This window comes from Aethalodelphis obliquidens, unplaced genomic scaffold (assembly GCF_003676395.1).
Source record: "Aethalodelphis obliquidens isolate GAN/ISIS:26980383/991018 unplaced genomic scaffold, ASM367639v1 scaffold11, whole genome shotgun sequence".
NCBI classification, from domain to species: Eukaryota; Metazoa; Chordata; class Mammalia; order Artiodactyla; family Delphinidae; genus Aethalodelphis; species Aethalodelphis obliquidens.
In genome coordinates, this window is record NW_020837955.1 from 14021973 (window position 1) to 14043131 (window position 21159).

The 21159-nt window shown below is 42.7% G+C and overlaps 1 protein-coding gene across 5 annotated transcripts in view; it reads right to left on the minus strand.

Annotated features, from left to right (window-relative positions):
* The window catches only part of ALDH18A1 (aldehyde dehydrogenase 18 family member A1), a 46936-nt gene extending 26403 nt beyond the window's left edge, over nucleotides 1–20533 (minus strand). For 3 of the 5 annotated variants that reach the window (XM_027112112.1, XM_027112111.1, XM_027112110.1), the window contains exons 1-3: nucleotides 20327–20437; nucleotides 17005–17120; nucleotides 4395–4609 (exon numbers count right to left, since the gene is read on the minus strand). In XM_027112112.1, the coding sequence (XP_026967913.1) occupies nucleotides 4395–4609; nucleotides 17005–17092 (303 nt within the window). In that variant the 5' untranslated portion in view covers nucleotides 17093–17120; nucleotides 20327–20437. Of the gene's footprint in view, nucleotides 1–4394; nucleotides 4610–17004; nucleotides 17121–20326 lie in introns of those variants that run through there. The other 2 variants (XM_027112113.1, XM_027112114.1) reach the window with 2 other exon arrangements.
* Between the last annotated feature and the right edge of the window lie 626 nt (nucleotides 20534–21159).

Consider the following 21159-nt stretch of genomic DNA (forward strand, 5'->3'; position numbering starts at 1 on the left):
TGTAATATCTCTTTCCTTTCATCACAAGAGATTCAGGGAGGGTGGACTAATGAGTGGATCCCAAATGCCGGTTTACAGACCAGCACTGGGCTGGCTCTGGAAGTATCACCCAGGTTGTTTGGTAAAAATACAGACTCCTACATGCTTCCTCGAATCTGATAAGTAGGTGGCAGATAGAAATGAGAAGTTTTTAATAAGGAGATTCCAGTGTGTAGGTAGGTTTGGCAACCACAGGACTTGAAGATATGTGGAGTCTATAATGCGGAAGATCCAGTTGTTTCAGGAAATAAAGCTCAGAATACAAGTCTGGAGCCAGGAATTGCAACATAAACTTAGCAGATGGCTTCTCAAATTCTAAGGCATGACCTGGGGAGACGAAGCTGTTTCTGGGGCGTGTCCGATTCTCATGCTTTGCCTCTGGCTAGACCAGGGACAGTGCTGTTCCACTCTGTCTGCCTAGAACCAGTTTTGGTTACTTTGTTTCCCACCTAGGACAGATCCACATGAAAGAATCAAAGATTCAATATTCCTAACCTGTCCATTCCTCCTGATGCTTGAACCTATAACCTAGCTCAGGAACTTGGAGACAGCTATGATAAACCATGATCTAAAAAAAATAACTTATCATCACAGAAAATTTCATACTTAACCAAAGTGGTAAGAATCGAACTACAAAACCCTATGTACTCTTCACCCAGCTTCAACAACCACCTCTCATGGCCAATTTCTCACTCTCCAATATTCCTTTTATAGCTCCACCATTATTTTATTTTTTTAAAATATTTATTTATGTATTCATTTGGCTGCACCGGGTCTTAGTTGCAGCATGCGGGATCTTTACTTGAGGCACACAGGATCTTTACTTGAGGCATGTGAACTCTTAGTTGTGGCACGTGGGATCCACTTCCCTGACCAGGCACTGAACCTGGGCTCCCTGCATTGGGAGTACACAGTCTTGGCCATTGGATCACCAGGGAAGTCCCTCCACCATTATTTTAATACAAATCCCAGGCTCCAGACACATTATTTCATTTGTAAATATTTCAGAAAGCAATTGCTAAAACAGAGGGTATAGGCACACATCCACAAAACCATTATTATCTAAAATATTTCAATAATTTCCTAATATCAAATATCTGGTCAGTGTTCACATTTCCCCAATTTTTTCAGCTTGCTCAAATTAAGGTGAAAATTAAGCCCACACATTGCAATTAGCTGAAGTGTCTCTTAATTCACTTTTAATCCATAGGTTCCTCTCTATAATTTTTTCCCTTGTAATTTGTTAAAGAAACTGGGTTATTTGTCCTTTAGGGTTTCTCAGCTGTGATTTTCCTGCTTCTGTCTCTGTGGTATAGTATTCTATTTCTTGCAAACTGCTGTTAGGTATGAAGGCTTGATTTTTTTTGTCAAGAGTTCTTTACAGGTCGTGGTGTCCATCAAGGGGATACATAAGGGCTGACCGTCTTTCTTTTTGTGATGTTAGTTACTGTTGATCATCATCACCAAGACCTATTAATTCATTAGGGGCTATAAAATGCTAATATTCTAATTCATGCATTTCTTCTTTATTTACAGGCTGGAATAATTCCATAAAGGGAAACTTTCCTTCATTAAATATTTGGCTACCTTGAGGTATGGTTTGGATATGAAAGGCAGCACAGATATGTGTCTCTTTCCCTTTATTTACCAGTTTCCAAAATGAGTAGGTTCTCTAGAATCCTTCAAGATGACCAATGAATTTTTTTTAAGTATAATTGTGATTCATAGATTTAAACATATTTCATGTGTTTAAATTCAGTGCAGTAATTATTGATGTTCAGATATTCCCATCTCTGACCAATGGAAGCCTCTTTAAGTCAGCTCCTGAGTCCATCTAACATGATCAGATGCCTTGGACAAGACAGTTGCCTCCATATGTTAGTACTGCACTGATTTAGAAAACTGTTCCTTAAGGTCCAGGGGTGTCCCCAGAAGGAGAGCTGGCAACCTAAGCAAACCATTACCAGGTTCTCCCCACTGTTTTCATCAAGTTTCTCCTTTGCTCAAAATCTTCAATCTTCCTCCTAGACTGAACCCCAAGTCCTCTACCTGGTTTCAAAGCCCTGCCTAATGGAATTATACACATTCTCCCTGATGAGATCACCACCACTCCTCTCACCTCCTCTCTGGCCCATCAGCTTGCCATACTCATTCCTGCTTTTGTCTCCCACCTGGAAACTACTTGTAGAGCCTCCCCGTCCCCAGAAACATCAGGCTACACAATACCAGGGGCACTATTCACAATGTGCACTTAGCAGCATGGAACATTTCCCCTCTGCTGGTGCAAATCCTATCAGTCACAAAGGCCCACCCTGAGTCTCAGCTCTCCTAGGAAGTCCCAAGAATGACCACACTCTCATTTGACCTTCCCACCTCTGGACCTGTCAGTCACTGTCATTTGTGCCCTCTCATTTGGATATTATCTGTCTTGAACAATCACCTAATTATTTTGGGAGTCCCAATCTGGCTCCCCAAGGGCAGAGACAACCGTTAGAGGTCTATTAAGGCCTTCACAATGTAGCCCTTTGATAAATATTTGTTACACTGCATTGATCTGAGGGACTCAATCTGAAAGGCAGATTTGATAATAATTGCTTAGTACAGAAAATATATGAAGAAAATTCCATCAAATTTCAGGTTAGTAGTTTTCTAATACCAACTCCAGCAAAATTGTTTTTTTTTTTTTTTTTTTTTTTTTTGTGGTACGCGGGCCTCTCACTGGCTCCAGACGTGCAGGCTCAGCGGCCATGGCTCACGGGCCCAGCCGCCAGACCGGGGCACGAACCCATGTCCCCTGCATCGGCAAGCGGACTCTCAACCACTGCGCCACCAGGGAAGCCCCAAAATTGTTTTTTAAAACTGAAAATACGGCTATGGAAGATAGAGCTGAATTACAGCTAGAATGGAAAAGCTCTAGTTTTATCTCCAGGATACTTGGATGTTTGGGATTTTTTGACTCTTGGTCAGGGGTTGGCAAACTTTGGCCTGCAGGTCAAATCTGACCTGTGCCTGTTTTTGAAAATAAAATTTTATCAGAACACAGCCCATGCTTGTTCATTTATGTATTGTCTAAGGTTGCTTTTGTGCTACAATGGTAGCTGAGACAGAAACTGCACAGCCTACAGAGACTAACATATTTAGTATCTGGCCTTTTACAGAAAAAATTTGCTGATCCCTGCTCTTGGAAAAGATAAAGGTAATGGGATTTGCGATGTGATATTTAAAGTCCAAAACTCCCATGATGACCCCGAAGGTCAGTTTCTTTACTGATAAACTATCAGTGGTCAGCCTGGTTTGACTCCATGGCCAGTGGGGCATAAAGTTCCCACTGAAAACTTCTGCTGTGAGGCCTTCCAAAGCCAAGATTCCTTGCACAGATCTTTCTGTGATTCAGTCTGGAGACAGAGTGTGGTCTCTGTGCAAATAAAAGACCCTAGGGGGTGGGGGATGGGCTTGTGCATAGGATGTCTCTCAGACCCTCAATGCTTGCTTACACTCCCTCTGTGGCCTTGTATCCCTTTGCCTTTAAATGAAAGCCTTATATGGGTATTCTCTGTGGAGTCTGGTAAGTCCTTTCACTATAATCTGAACTTGGGAAATCTTTGCAATGATAGCTCATACTTATTTCAAGATTTCTAGTCTAACTAGAAAAGATAAAGCCCAGCAAAACAGGAAAAAAAAAAAGCTCAATATTCACCCAAGTCCATCTGGGTACTCAACCCTGATTACATACCAATCACCTGGGGAACTTTAAAAACAGATGCTGGGCTTCCCTGGTGGCGCAGTGGTTCAGAGTCCGCTTGCTGATGCAGGGGACACGAGTTCGTGTCCCAGTCCGGGAAGATCCCACATGCCGCGGAGCGGCTGGGTCCGTGAGCCATGGCCGCTGAGCCTGCGCGTCCAGAGCCTGTGCTCCGCAACGGGAGAGGCCATGACAGTGAGAGGCCCACGTACCGCAAAAAACAACAACAACAACAAAAAAACCCACAGATGCTTGAGCCCCATCCCAGAGATACTTATTAAATGGTTGACTGTGAAGCCCAGGCACCTCCAGGCCTCTCAGGCGATTCTAATATGCAGCCAGGATTAAGAATCACTGACATACAAAGCTAGTTCTCACTAAGAAGCTTGAGGGATGAACTGCATGAAATCAACTCCACTCCTTGACACCCCCTCTGCTTGCCCTGGGATGGTGTCTCCCAGTGGCACCTTCATCAGGAAACAGAGTTTTCAGACTGGGTTGAAATCTATTGTTCTCAAATCAGAATTATTTTTACGAGCTGAGAAACCTGAAATGACAGCTTAAAAAGCAGATTTTGTTTTAGTTCAGTTGAATTTTCCATCTTGGCAATTACCTGCTCAACAATAGACGCCAGGCGCCCCAGTGCCAGGCCACATTCATCCCCTCGGGTCACCACGGCACTTCCGAGTTTCACCACGATTCTCTTGGCATGCTTCAGCTCACTGCGATGGGCAAAAGACTTGCCATGCGTACGACTGAGGGGTACCGTGATAAAGGGGATGTTGCTCCAAGAACGAACATGTCTGATGGCTGAAGGCTGGACACGACCTGCAGCCCCCGAACGAAGTCAAATGCAAGAAAAAAAGGATAGAAATACACAATATAATTTCTCATTGAAAATATGCGTGCAAAATAGTAACCAGTTTGGCCGCCAAAAAATAGCTTTAACATTCTTAACTGCATAAAACCAGTGTATCAAAAGCCACACCGATCTAGCATGTTTTATTCTAGTATTGTGTGGAGTTTGTACCCAGTACACAGGTGACAGGTACACTCAAACACTGCTGGTCAAGAATTTAAATGAAACATTTTTCCCTGAAGACATGTTGGCAAAATATATCAAAAGCCTTAAAAATGTTCACAACTTTGATCCAGCAATTCCATGTTCAGAAATTTATTCTAAAGAACATATCAGAGATGGAGACAAAGAGATTTATCAGCAGGCTATTCATCCGTATTATTTATAACAGGAAAAATAGAAGCAGAGTAAACATCCAGAAAAGGGCCGAAAGATTTAAATACTTTTAGAATTTTCAATAACATAGGAAAATGCTCATATGTTAGTTTCACATACATTTCTAAATGCATAGGAAAAGATAAATAAATAAAAACATTACTATTTTTATCTCATGATGGGGTTACGGGTGATTTATTTTTCTTCTTTATTCTTGTTTTGTTTTCCAAATTTATGCAGTAAAAATGCATTGCTTTCACAATCAGAAAAATATGTGTGCTTTTAAAGAAACCACACTGCTATTAAAAAAAAGTGAGTCTGATTAGCTAAGACAATACAGAACAAAGTAACTGGTATTAAGTAATAAAAAATCATAGCTAATCTCCCTACAAATTGCCTGTAACAATGAAGAAAGAAACTGGAGCACTTTCTGAAGGGAAAGTAACGTTGGAGTCAGATACTTCTTTGTATCCCTTTAGACATCTGCCCCTAATCAATTCTGTCCTGATTCTTTTTTCTTGTAACATGGAACAAAATTTCTAAGAGTTTAAAACAAAAACGAAAACAAAAAACCAAAAGAACCCCCACCAAAACAAAAAACCAAACTTGATTAAAAAGCTGAAAATCTAACAGTCACGGCTGAATGTCAGGCACTGAACCTCTTCACCACTGCTGACTGCCTTCCCCCACAACAAGTTCTCTAGGTATCACTATAGACATTAATAAATATTGGAATGAGTTACTAAAGTAATCATTCCGAGCCACCTTTCAGACTATTCTACTATAACTGTATTACTACAGAGTAAACTTCCTTCACTTGAATCAACCGTTATCACCTCCCTTTATATTTACAGACAGATTTCTCAGAATTTCTCTACCCAGTGCCTCTAACGCCTGACCACTCTGACCCATCTAGCTGTAATCAAGCATCCACTGTCTCTCTCTACGCTACAGAAATGGTGGGTAAAGCAGGCAGAATCCTATTTTCACGGACAAGAAGATCCCCGTTCTCCCCCCTCTCTGCCTCCTTCACGCACAAACTTGAGAAAGAACATTTTAAATGAAGTCATAAAGAGGCTTTCCTTCTCTCTTAAATAACTGTTTCTTTAAGTGACAATGTTTCAAGTCTGCTGGAGAAACAAGACAGATGATGCGGGTCTTTTTTAACAACAGGCTTGCAGTCAAGTCCCCAGCAGAGAGCTGCACAGTAAGCCCGTCATCTGGGATAGAACTGGGGCTTGGCACCCCTGCTACGGGCTGCCCTGTTCCTGCTGGGGGAGCCCCGGGGACGAAAGCACCGGTGTGTTGTGAGGGCCGTTCCGTGGAGAGCTCCCTTTCTCCATCAGGCTCATCAGTATAGGTGCCCTGGCCCCGCCTTCAGGAATATTACCCTAAGCAATGCACACACCTAAGTCTACGCTTAAAAGTTGTACCCATATAATAGTTCTGGCCTCGCTGACCTGGTGGAGGGAGGGGTGGGGTGGTAGAGGGAGAGACTTACTCCCCTGGAGTTTGGACCTGGGATCATACCCCTCATCATCTTCAGCTCAGAGCTGCACCCAAGTATCACGTGTCTCTTTGACAGCTGTCAGAACTAGGCCTGCTGCCTACTTTTCTCTCCTGTGTACTGCAGGGCATGTCCTGGCCTGGCAAAGTGCTGAGCATGGGTGGGCAGCCTGAGAGGGAACCTCAGGGACATAGGTGGTGGCAAGCAGGTCAGTCCTACCAGGCCAGACTAGCATGAATGAAACTCCTGATCCGCAGTCTGTATCAGTAGAGGAGGGTGGCGTGGCTTGGTGCCGGGCAGGCAAGGGTCATTCTCGCGGCAGGCAACTGGGTCACAGCAGATCAGGGCTGATAAGCTTCAAGAAGAGGCTACATCTATGAACAAGGTGTGTTTTTTCGGCAGCGTGACATACGGGATCTTAGTTCTCCGACCAGGGATCGAACCCACACCCCCTGCGTTGGAAGTACGGAGTCTTAACCACTGGACCACCAGCGAAGTCCCTGAACAAGGTTTTAAGCAAGTAAAAGCTCAGTCATATCCAGTGGGTTCTGCACCAAGGAGAGCTCCATGGGGTCCAGAGCTTTTCTGGGTTTCCTATTCAACAATGCTTTCACCCTCCTAGATTGACCCTATCTTTCTTGAGGGCATTTTTTTATGTGCTGCAGTGTATTATACATTTTAGGGTCCATATGAAGGACTAGAAGGCCTTGATTAGTTAAGAAAAATCCATGGCTTCTGGATGGGTAATCTCTTCCCATCTTCTAAGGAAACTTTAGGCTCTAAGTCTCAAAGAAAAGACATCTCCTCCTGTTAAGGATGAGGGAATACCGAGGTATATGTGTATGCAAATGTGTTAGAGGGAGGGGGTTGTCCATATTCCTCAAAGGTGCCATGGGTCACACTCCAAGGGAGGAGAAGCCCTTTAGCTTTTCAGCACCAGAGTCCTAATTCTCAGTAATAAATGAGGCTGTGTTCCAGGCCTGAACAGGAAGGAACGCTGACATGGTTTCTATCTCTCTTCCTGGTCTTCCACTTCCCTCTGTTTGTATTTCTATGCTTTTTCACTTTGCCTTTTTAATTTCTTTTCTGCTCTTCTGCTTATCATGGTCAGTGAACATGGGGTTCCAGAAAAATCTGGATACAAAGAAAAATCTAGGGATAAGATCAGAAAGTGCCTCCTTCTGTGAATGAGTCTAATGAGAATAAACAATAACATCAACAATAAAAATACTGAAGCGAACATTTACTATATACCAGGAACTGTGTTAACTATTCATGTACCTTATACAGAGGCAGAGGATATATGAAAGGACAAGTGTAGGCTCTGGAGTCAGACTCCCTGGGCTGGAATCTCAACTCCTTCACTTACTTGCTGTTATCTCATTGATCTCATAAGGTTGTTGTAGGGAATGAAATGAGTTAATGCATGAACAAGGATTGGCACAAAGTAAACCCTCAATAAATACTGGCTGGTATTATAAAAAAGTGTTAGCTATGGGCTTCCCTGGTGGCGCAGTGGTTAAGAATCCGCCTGCCAATGCAAGGACACGAGTTCAAGCCCTGGTCTGGGAAGATCCCACATGCCACGGAGCAACTAAGCCCATGCGCCACAACTACTGAGCCTGTGTGCCACAACTACTGAAGCCCATGCGCCTAGAGCCCATGCTATGCAACAAGAGAAGCCACCGCAATGAGAAGGCTGTGCACTGCAATGAAGAGTAGTCCCCGCCTGCTGCAACTAGAGAAAGCCCATGCACAGCAAGGAAGACTCAACACAGCCAATAAATAAATAAATTTATTAAAAAAAAAAAAAGGGTTAGCTATGCCTATCATCATCATCATTGTTATCATCATCTTCCTGAATTCTCATGAGTTAAGACTCATGAGTTAGGTATTATTATGAATTAGTTATTATTATTATTAGCTTCATTTTATAAATAAGGAAACTGAGGCTCAGACAAGTTGAGTAACTTACCACCATTACCAGATTGGAAAAATGGCCACAATACTTGAAGCTTCTCCCATTAACAGGTGGAGTCTATTTTCCCACTCCTTGAATAGGGGCTGGCCCTATGACTTGCTTTGACCAATACAATGTAGCAGAAGCCTAACTCTGTGTAAATTCTGAGCTTAGGCCTCAATAGACCTTATCACTGCCATGCTTGCTGTTCTTGGGAAGCATCATGTGAAGAAGCCACAGATAGCTTGCTGGAAGATGAGAGGCCATGTGGAACAGAGATGATCTATCATCCCAGCAGATTCTCCCCTGGCCCTCAACAATCAACCCTGAGCCAATGGAGAGCTGACAAGGACACAGAACCACTGTGTAGCTGAGCATGGTCCAAAATGCCAACTCATGGAAATGTGACCAAAATCCATAGCTGTGGTCGGTCACTAAGTAAGTAGCAGAGATAGTTTTCAAACACAGGGAGCCTAGTTCCAGACCCTGAACTTTTAAACTTTACACTCTTCTTTACATGAATAGGAAACAGATTTTTCCAATGATGATAAGCTTGATTAGCTGATAAGCATGTCCTCTTGCAGTAAGGTTTTGAGACAGACTGTTGATAACATTTAGGTGTTATCAAGAGATAGGCAACTCAAAACATCATAAACAGTCTTTCAACAAATGGTGCTGGAACTAGACCTCTAGATGCAAAAAAATGAACCTCGACCTAACCATCACAACTTATACAAATATTAACTCAAAATGGATCATGGAGGGAGTGCTGGCTACCCAGAGAGGGAGGGAGCAGGCAGACCCCAGCTCAGAGCAGCTGTCTGGACACCTTGAGTTTTGGAGTGGGGGGCGCTGGCTACTGTGAACTTGGACCCCATCATGGTAGCCTTCCTCAGGATGCTCTTTCTTTTGTCTGCCCAGCCCTGGAGTACAGTAGCAGCAGAGAATACTTGCTTCTCTGCAATGTTGTGTTGATTCATGGAAATTCTGATAAGAAAACCTGTGAGCCTTGACATTTAGAGCACATCACTTTCTATGGTGTGAACTGTGCCATCACTGTGAGGGGTTAAAAAAATTGGGGGACTGGCACTTCCAGTCAAACCATCGTGTGTAGCAGCATTCTTCATCAAGGGTCTTGGTGCTCTGGCCGGGTGTCAGGCCTGAGCCTCTGAGGTGGGAGAGCCGAGCTCAAGACACTGGACCACCAGAGACCTCCAGACCCCACGTAATATCAATCGGTGAGAGCTCTCCCAGAGATCTCTGTCTCAATGCTAAGATCCAGCTCCACTCAATGACCAGCAAGCTACAGTGCTGGACACCCCATGCCAAACAACTAGCAAGACAGGAACACAACCCCACCCATTAGCAGAGAGGCTGCCTAAAATCATACTAAGTTCACAGACACACCAAAACACACCACCAGATGCGGTCCTGACCACCAGAAAGACAAGATCCAGCCTCATCCACCAGAACACAGGCACCAGTCCCCTCCACCAGGAAGCTTAACAAGCCACTGAACCAACCTCACCCACTGGGGGCAGACACCAAAAACAACGGGAACTACGAACTTGCAGCCTGCGAAAAGGAGACCCCAAACACAGTAAGATAAGCAAAATGAGAAGACAGAGAAATATGCAGCACATGAAGGAGCAAGGTAAAAACCCACCAGACCAAACAAATGAAGAGGAAGTAGGCAGTCTACCTGAAAAAGAATTCAGAGTAATGACAGTAAAGATGATCCAAAATCTTGGAAATAAAATGGAGACAATACAAGAAACATTTAACAAGGACCTAGAAGAACTAAAGAGCAAATAAACAATGATGAACAACACAGTAAATGAAATTAAAAATTCTCTAAAAGGAATCAATACCAGAATAACTGAGGCAGAAGAGAATGGATAAGTGACCTGGAAGACAAAATAGTGGAAATAACTACTGCAGAGCAGAATAAAGAAAAAAGAACGAAAAGAATTGAGGACAGTCTCAGAGACCTCTGGGACAACATTAAACGTACCAACATTTGAATTACAGGGGTCCCAGAAGAAGAGGAGAAAAATGAAGGGACTGAGAAAATATTTGAAGAGATTATAGTTGGAAACTTCCCTAATACGAGAAAGGAAATAATCAATCAAGTCCAGGAAGTGCAGAGAGTCCCATACAGGATAAATCCAAGGAGAAACACACCAAGACACATATTAATCAAACTATCAAAAATTAAATACAAAGAAAGTATTAAAAGCAGCAAGGGAGGGCTTCCCTGGTGGCGCAGTGGTTGAGAGTCCGCCTGCCGGTGCAGGGGACACGAGTTCGTGCCCCAGTCCAGGAGGATCCCACATGCTGCGGAGTGGCTGGGCCTGAGCCATGGCCGCTGGGCCTGCACGTCCAGAGCCTGTGCTCTGCAATGAGAGAGGCCACGGCAGTGGGAGGCCCATGTACCGCAAAAAAAAAAAAAAAAAAAAGCAGCAAGGGAAAAGCAACAAATAACATACAAAGGAATCCCCATAAGATTAACAGCTGAGCTTTCAGCAGAAACTCTGCAAGCCAGAGGGAGTGGCAGCACATATTTGAAGTGATGAAAGGGAAAAACCTAAAACCAAGATTACTCTACCCAGCAAGGATCTCATTCAGATTCGACAGAGAATTTAAAACCTTTACAGACAAGCAAAAGCTAAGAGAATTCAGCACCACCAAACCAGCTTTACAACAAACACTAAAGGAACTTCTCTAGGCAGGAAACACAAGAGAAGGAAAAGACCTACAATAACAAACCCAACACAATTAAGAAAATGGGAATAGGAACATATATATCAATAATTACATTAAATGTAAATGGTTTAAATGCTCCAACCAAAAGACATAGACTGGCTGAATGAATACAAAAACAAGACCCGTATATAAGCTGTCTACAAGAGACCCACTTCAGACCGAGGGACACATACAGACTGAAAGTGAGAGGATGGAAAGAGATATTCCATGCAAATGGAAATCAAAAGAAAGCCGGAGTTGCAATTCTCATATCAGACAAAATAGACTTTAAAATAAAGACTATTAGAAGAGACAAAGAAGGACACTACATTAATGATCAAGGGATCAATCCAAGAGGAAGATATAACAATTGTAAATAGTTATGCACCCAACATAGGAGCACCTCAATACATAAGGCAAATGCTAACAGCCATAAAAGGGGAAATTGACAGTAACACAATCACAGTAGGGGACTTTAACACTCCACTTTCACCAATGGACAGATCATCCAAAATAAAAATAAATAAGGAAACACAAGCTTTAAATGATACATTAAACAAGATGGACTTAATTGATATTTATAGGACATTCCATCCAAAAACAACAGAATACACATTCTTCTCAAGTGCTCATGGAACATTCTCCAGGATAGATCATATCTCGGGTCACAAATCAAGCCTTGGTAAATTTAAGAAAACTGAAATTGTATCAAGTATCTTTTCCGACCACAATGCTATGAGACTAGATATAAATTACAGGAAAAAATCTGTAAAAAATACAAGCACGTGCAGGCTAAACAATACACTACTTAATAACCAAGAGATCACTGAAGAAGTCAAAGAGGAAATCCAAAAATACCTAGAAAAAAATCACAATGAAAACATGACGACCGAAAACCTATGGGATGCAGCAAAAGCAGTTCTAAGAGAGAAGTTTGTAGCAATACAATCCTACCTTAAGAAACAAGAAACATCTCAAATAAACCACCTAACCTTACATCTAAAGCAATTAGAGAAAGAACAAAAAAACCCCAAAGTTAGCAGAAGGAAAGAAATAATAAAGATCAGATCAGAAATAAATGAAAAAGAAATGAAAGAAATGATAGCAAAGATCAATAAAACTAAAAGCTGGTTCTTTGAGAAGATAAACAAAATTGATAAATCATTAGCCAGACTCATCGAGAAAAACAGGGAGAAGATTCAAATCAATAGAATTAGAAATGAAAAAGGAGAAGTAACAACTGACACTGCAGAAATACAAAGGATCGTGAGAGATTACTACAAGCAACTCTATGCCAATAAAATGGACAACCTGGAAGAAACGGACAAATTCTTAGAAATGCACAACCTTCCGAGACTGAACCAGGAAGAAATAGAAAATAAGAACAGACCAATCACAAGCACTGAAATTGGTGATTAAAAGTCTTCCAACAAACAAAAGCCCAGGACCAGATGTCTTCACAGGCGAATTCTATCACACATTTAAAGAAGATCTAACACCTGTCATTCTCAAACTTCCAAAACATAGCAGAGGGAGGAACACTCCCAAACTCATTCTATGAGGCCACCATCACCCTGATACCAAAACCAGACAGAGATGTCACAAAGAAAGAAAACTATAGGCCAGTATCACTGATGAACATAGATGCAAAAATCCTCAACAAAATACTAGCAAACAGAATCCAACAGCACATGGAAAGGTTCATACACCATGATCAAGTGGGGTTTATCCCAGGAATACAAGGATTCTTCAACATACGCAAATCAATCAATGTGATACACCATATTAGCAAATTGAAGGAGAAAAGCCATATGATCATCTCAATCGATGCAGAGAAAGCTTTCAACAAAATTCAACACCCATTTGTGATAAAAACCCTGCAGAAAGTAGGCATAGAGGGAATTTTCCTCAACATAATAAAGGCCATATATGACAAACCCACACCAACATTGTCCTTAATGGTGAAAAACTGAAACGATTTCCACTAAGTTCAGGAATAAGACAAGGTTGCCCACTCTCACCACTATTATTCGACATAGTTTTGGAAGTTTTAGCCACAGCAATCAGAGATGGAAAAAGAAATACACTGAGTCCAAATCGGAAAAGAAGAAGTGAAACTGTCACTGTGTGCAGATGACATGATACTACACATAGAGAATCCTAATGATGCCAGCAGAAAACTACTAGAGCTAATCTATGAATTTGGTAAAGTAGCAGGATACAAAATTAATGCACAGAAATCTCCTGCATTCCTATACACTAATGATGAAAAATCTGAAAGAGAAATTAAGGAAACACTCCCATTTACCATTGCAACAAAAAGAATAAAATACCTAGGAATAAACCTACCTAAGGAGACAAAAGACCTGTATGCAGAAAACTATAAGACACTGATGAAAGAAATTAAAGATGATACAAACAGATGGAGAGATATACTATGCTCTTAGACTGGAAGAATCAACATTGCGAAAATGACTATACTAGCCAAAGCAATCTACAGATTCAATACAGTCCCTGTCAAATTACCAATGGCATTTTTCACAGAACTAGAACAAAAAATTATACAATTTGTATGTTAACACGAAAGACCACAAGCAGCCAAAGCAGCCTTGAGAAAGAAAAACGGAGCTGGAGGAATCAGGCTCCCTGACTTCAGACTATACTACAAAGCTACAGTAATTGAGACAGTATGGTACTGGCCCAAAAACAGACATACAGATCAATGGAACAGGAAAGAAAGCCGAGAGATAAATCCATGCACATATGGTCACCTTACCTTTGACAAAGGAGGCGAGAATATACAATGGAGAAAAGACAGCCTCTTCAATAAATGGTGCTGGGAAAACTGGACAGCTACATGTAAAAGAATGAAATTAGAACATTCCCTAACACCATACACAAAAATAAACTGAAAATGGATTAAAGACCTAAATGTAAGGCCAGACACTATAAAACTCTTAGAGGAAAACATAGGCAGAACACTCTATGACATAAATCACAGCAAGATCCTTTTTGATCCACCTCCTAGAGAAATGGAAATAAAAACAAAAATAAACAAATGGGACCTAATGAAACTTAAAAGCTTTTGCACAGCAAAGGAAACCATAAACAAGACGAAAAGACAATCCTCATAATGGGAGAAAATATTTGCAAATGAAGCAAATGACAAATGATTAATCTCCAAAATATACAAGCAACTCATGCAGCTCAATATCAGAAAAACAAACAACCCAATCCAAAAATGGGCAGAAGACCTAAATGGACATTTCTCCAAAGAAGATATACAGAGTACCAACAAACACATGAAAGGATGCCAAAATCACTAATCATTAGAGAAATGCAAATCAAAACTACAATGAGGTATCACTTCACACCGGTCAGAATGGCCATCATCAAAAAATCTACAAACAATAAATGCTGGAGAGGGTGTGGAGAAAAGGGAACCCTCTTGCACTGTTGGTGGGAATGTAAATTGCTACAGCCACTATGGAGAACAGTATGGAGGTTCCTTAAAAAACTAAAAATAGAACTACCATATGACCCAGCAATCCCACTACTGGGCATATACTCAGAGAAAACCATAATTCAAAAAGAGTCATGTACCACAATGTTCACTGCAGCACTATTTACAATAGCCAGGACATGGAAACAACCTAAGTGTCCATCGACAGATGAGTGGATACAGAAGATGTGGCACATGTATACAATGGAATATTACTGAGCCATAAAAAGAAACAAAATTGAGTTACTTGTAGTGAGGTGGATGGACCTAGAGTCTGTCATACAGAGTAAAGTAAGTCAGAAAGAGAAAAAAAAATACCATATGCTAAGGCATATATATGGAATCTAAAAAAAAAAAGGTTCTGAAGAACCTAGGGGCAGGACAGGAATAAAGACACAGAGTAGAGAATGGACTTAGGGACATGGGGAGGGGAAGGGTAAGCTGGGATGAAGTGAAAGAGTGGTATTGACATATATACACTACCAAATGTAAAACAGATAGCTAGCGGGAAGCAGCCACACAGCACAGCGAGATCAGCTCGGGGCTTTGTGACCACCTAGAGGGGTGGGATAGGGAGGGTGGGAGGGAGGCTCAAGAGGGAGGGGATATGGGGATATATGTATTATGTATAGCTGATTCACTGTTATACAGCAGCAACTAACAAAACAATGTAAAGCAATTATACTCCACTAAAAATGCTAAAAAAACAAAACAAAACCAAAATGGGTCATGGACTTCAATGCAAAAGTTCAAAATTTTTAGAAAAAGAAACAGGAAATCTTCAGGATCTAAGGCTATACAAAGAGTTCTTAGACTTGACCTCACATGTACAATCCATAAAATGAAAAACTGATAAACTGGACCTCATCAAAGTAAAAAAAACTTTCCTCTGTGAAAGACCCTGTTAAGAGACTGAAATGTCAAGCTACAAATTGGGAGAAAATACTTTCTAATCACAAATCCGACCAAGGACTACTCTGTAGAAGACATTAAAAAACTCTCAAAGTTCAAAAGTAGAAAACCAAACAATCCAATTAAAAATGAGCAAATGACATTTCACTGACGAGGATATACAGTCAGCAAATAAGCACATGAAAAGATGTCCAACCTCACTGGTCAATAGAGAAAAGGAATTTAAAACCACAGTGAGATATCATTATATATCTATCAAAATGGATAAAATCAAAGAGTGGCAACATCAAATGCTGGTGAGGATGAAGAGAAAGTGGATCACTCATACATTGCTGGTGTGAATGTAAAATGGTACAGCCGCTCTGCAAAAACAGTTTGCCATTTCTTATAAAACTAACTACCACATGCAGCTAACATACAACCCAGAAACTGAACTTTTGGACATTTATCCCAGATAACCAAAACTATGTGCACACAAAGTCCTATACACGAATGTTCACAGCAGCCTTATTCATAACAGACAAAAAATGTTAAACAACCAGTTGTTCTTCAATGGTGAATGGTTACACTAACCGTGGTACCCCCATACCATTAAATCCTATTCAGTAATAAAAATGAACAAACTGACAGACGCAAGAACTTAGATGAATCTCCAGAGATTTACGCTGAGTAAAACAAGTCACCCCCAAAGGTCACATACTGTATGATTTCATTTATATAACATTTAAAAATTATAAAAATGGAGCACAGATTAGAGGCTGCCAGGGGTTAGGGACAGAAAGGAGAGGACAACTAGAAAAGAGAAACTTGAAGGATCCTATAGTGATGGAAATCTTATCTTGACTCTATCCACCCTGGTCAATACCCTGGTGGAGATACTGCGATAACTGGGGAAAGGGTATAAGGGATCTCTCTGTATTAATTCTTGCAACTGCAAGTGAATCTATAATTATCTCAAAATTAAACACTGAATTACAAAGAAGGAATGAAGAAAAATAGCGTGCAAAAAATCCTGGGGGATTAAATAAAGGTAACACTTTATCTTTAAAATTTTTTTTAAATTTTGAGTTATTTATTTGACATACCAAAAGCTGTACAAAATTAATGTACACAAGTTGATGAGTTTGCAGGTAAGTATACACTTGTGAAACCATCACCATAATCTATGCCATAAACCTATCTATCCCCTCCAAAAATTTCACTTTATTGATAAATACAAACACGACGTTTCACCAGTAGGCTGCCTCCTTGCTTACCGCCTTTGTCCAATTCTGCCAAATTACATTTTTTTTACTTTTTAAAACCTTGTTGAAACACACTTGGACCAAACCTCCCACATATTTATGTTTCCTACGGTACCTACAAGATCTGGAGAGTGTTGTGGATTGGACCCAGGGCAGGAGACGGTGGGTGAAGGACGGGGACCCAGAGCGGCAGACTCGACTCAACATGCTGCGAGGTGGTCACTGACCAAGGTATCTGCAGAATGCATTTTAAAAAATGAAGAATCAAAATACTAGACAATTCACTTTATTTTCGTCCACCTCCCCACACTGAGAGTAAAAACTTGACTCTCCTGCTCCAAACTCCCCTATATTAGAGGAACTCCCACCTCTTCTACACATAGAAAAGAGAGAAAAAACAAATGGCTCCTTCCCAGGCTCTGACTCTATTCTTCCTTTCTTACAACCATCTTGGTTTTTTCTTTAAAATTAATTAATTAATTATTTTTTGGCTGCGTTGGGTCTTCGTTGCTGCGCGCGGGCTTTCTCTAGTTGCGGGGAGCGGGGGCTACTCTTTGTTGCAGTGCACGGGCTTCTCATTGTGGTGGCTTCTCTTGTTGCTGAGCGTGGGCTTCAGTAATTGCAGCATGCGGGCTCAGTAGCTGTGGCGCATGGGCTTAGTTGCTCCACGGCATGTGGGATCTTCCTGGACCAGGGCTCGAACCAGTGTCCCCTGCACTGGCAGGCAGATTCTTAACCACTGTGCCCCCGGGAAGTCCCAACCATTTTAGTTTTTATGTAAACAAATTGAAACTAAGGATTATGAATATTTTGAGTGACAAAAAAATCTTTAAGGTATAATGTTTACGTATTGATATTAAATCTTCACCACAATTCCTATACCATTAAGGAGTCTCCAACAGATCAAAAAACAGATTCAACATTCCGTAAGCAGCCATCTCCACCTTCCTGCTCGCACCTCCCGACAGAACTCTGAAAACCACATATTTGAAACGTCAGCTTGATCCTTGCTGACACAAGAAAAGGGAGGAAAGGTCGGAGGCTGCTGTTTTGTCTTTCCTCTTGCCGTCCACAGGAATCCAAAGCACACTCTTGAATCCCTGGGAAGGAGTGGCAATGCCTGCAAATGTCTGACATCTGAAATGACCGTGGGCACATCTCTTGGAGGATGAGTACATACCTAGAAATCTCAGAGCTGAGAACATAGTGGCTGTGGGCATTTTCCCACGGTAGGTCAAGTTTTAGACAAAGATTAGTTTATTTCACAAATAGGTAGGGGGCTTCTTCATCTATCTATCTTCATATATACATATATATACAAATATATACACACACATATATATATATAAAAACACAGAGAATATGCCATTCATTATTGCAGCCGTTACACTACAGGGACATGGTTGTTTTCACAAGATAAGAAAAACACTGTGTGTTCTTTGCTTGCGGATCTCCTTTTAACTTCTCTATGTATTGGTAGATATATTCAACCCTCTTAAACATGCCTCAACGTGCTTAAACATGCCTCAAAAGACTAGCATTTTGCCCCAAAGTGAAGAGAAACAAGGAATGGTTAATGCTCTTCAATTTATACTGCACAAAGGTACAGAAAGAAGAGAGAAGAGACTGGCAGGATACATCTGTTGTAAAAGATATGGCCTCTAATAGGCAATAGAAAGTGTTAAGTGCTCTCTGTTGACTTCAGTGTTTGTGACAGTATGGAAGGTCCCAAGAGAAAATTATTTGCATAACACTGAAGCATGATATGAGCCCATGATCTATATTTGCTGCTTTTACAAATTCCTTCAGTAATTATTGCTAAACAATTATTTACATATGAATTCTCCAAAATAACCCTAGAAGAGCCAAAAGGGTAAAATAATCAAATAGTGACACTAAAATTCTAATTCTATCTCCTTCACAAACTTTCCCCAGCAACTCTAGCATTAATTTCTGACTGGTTCATGTGCTACTGCTGATTTTCCCAACTAGATTATAAACTTCCCACTGACAGCATGGTAAACATGGGACACAAGGATTTTGGAGTTGGAGAGATTTAGGTTCAAGCTTCGCACTTGCTAGCTGTGTGCCTTGCTAGCTGTCTTCCAATCTTTCTAAGTCTCAGTTTCCTCATCTGTAAACTAGGGACAATAACAGTAAGGACTTCATAGAATTATTGTGAAAGAATGCATGGAATGCCTGGGTACAAGAGATGCTCAATAAACATCTGCTCTCCTCTGTCTGTCTTTCAGACACTAATGATATCTTACAATGCATTTCTTTCTTTCTTTCAGGACCTGTCACAGGCACAAAGAATTCCATATCCTCTGATAGACAGATGTAATCATAAATTATATTTATGGACTGTTTACCTCTCTCTTATCTATGAATAACTGAAAGCTCTGAATGTTTAAGGTAAGTTATCAGGTTGAAGACTGATCTAGAAATCAGGCCTCCCTGCCTCTCTCATGGCCTCTGACTGACCCCTACCTCACTGCAAAGGATAGTTCATCCTGCCAGAATTTATTATGCCCTCAAAAAGTACACGGCTAATTCCAGGGAGCAAAGGTTATGTGTGTCTGTCTAGACTCCATGTCATCAAATGAAAAGCTTCCATGTTTTGATTCAAGACATTTCTCAAGTACCTTTTTACAGGTTCTAAATAGAAAGCCCTTATCTCTCTTACTTGAAGAGAGAACTGAACTTTAGTCTCAACAAACGTCGCCCAGAAACACAGGCTTGGTATATGGTTCACCGCCTCTAGATAAAGCTCACCGCCTCTAGAGCAGAGAAAGGTGATGGGGGAGGGGATGGATCTGGGCCCGCCCTGATGTGCCAGAAGGAACTCTTCACAGACCGTATGCCACGCTGCGAAAGGCGGTGGTGAGCGAGCTCTCCGGCTGCGGGGTGGGGGGGAATGGTTTTCAAGAGGGGATAACGAAAGCCCGGGCGGGCTGCGAGGGACTGCACACACACGCCCCTGAGAGTCGCCGTGTGGACAGTCACAAACAGGGTGAAACCCCACCACCCATGCAGGTGCACTGGAAGCTGGCTCCGGACTCCTGGGCGGAGAAGGGGTCCGCTGGGTCGTCAAGCCTCCACATGGATCAGTTCCTGCATTTGGGTGTATCCGAGGGCTGCCACGGAGTTCGGGTGCCCGCAGTCCCCGCTGCGCCTGGGCCTCCGCGCCCGGGCATGTGGCGGTGCAACGCGCTCTGGGCGGCCCAGCCCGCCACCATCCCTCCGCGCTCCCACACTCACTCGCGGGCCCGACCCGCCACCCTGCTGCGGCCGCGCGCCCCGGCAGCCCCCTCGGTCGCCCGCGACCCTGCGCACACACCTTCCCTCGCCCAAGCCCGGGCGGCGCCTCAGCCCCCGCGGAGGCACCGGCGCCACCCCATTCCCGCCACTGTCCCCGCCATCCTCGCCGCCCGCCCGTACCTTCCTGAACGCAGCCGCCCAGCCCCGGCGCCCGGCCCGTACTACACGCGGACGGATTCTGGAGCCGGCTTACACTCCCTTTTCTTCCGTCCACGTCCCGCAAGGATGACGTTACGTCCACAGCGTTGGAGTAAACCCAGGCCGCGCGGCCTCCGCTGTTGACGCGACGCAAGGGGCCGGCCCGGAGTTGCGCCGCGGTAATGGCGTAGGCGCCTTCTGAGAATCGGGCCCGCGCTCCACGTGGCGAGCCCAGCCCGCTGAGGCCAGGCGGACGACTGGGGGGCGGGGGCCGGGGGGGGGGGCGACGGGGCGGGGCTGGAGCGCTCTGGGTGAATGTCCATGTCCCAGGAGCAGACGGGAACTGGGCTGAAGAGGGTCGCCCATCGGGCCTTACAGGGAGGCAGAAAAGATGCCTGGATCCCTCAGCTGCTTGGTCAATCCCATACGGTGTGTTTGTCACTGTTGATCATCATATCCCAGGCACACCTCAGAAATATCAATCGGTTGGATCAATGTACACAATTTGAGGATCCCACAATCCAGGCAAACTTCTGCTGCCTCAATGGAAATATGTTGGCACTGTGATAAAATGATTTGCCCCCTAGTCGCCTGGAGATTTCCCCAAGTGTCCCAGCCCAACTCTCGTTCAGCAAGGGCATTGGTGAGACTACTGTAGTTTAAAATAGTTGTATTTAATCCCTGGCAACTGACACCATTCCAAAGGTGAATGCGGATCCACCCTTTAAATTAGATTTCAGACTCTCTCCCTCTGTTATACTTGCTGTGTTTTCCTCGAAGGGCACATTCCTGCATAGGCACAGAGGTAGTGCTGG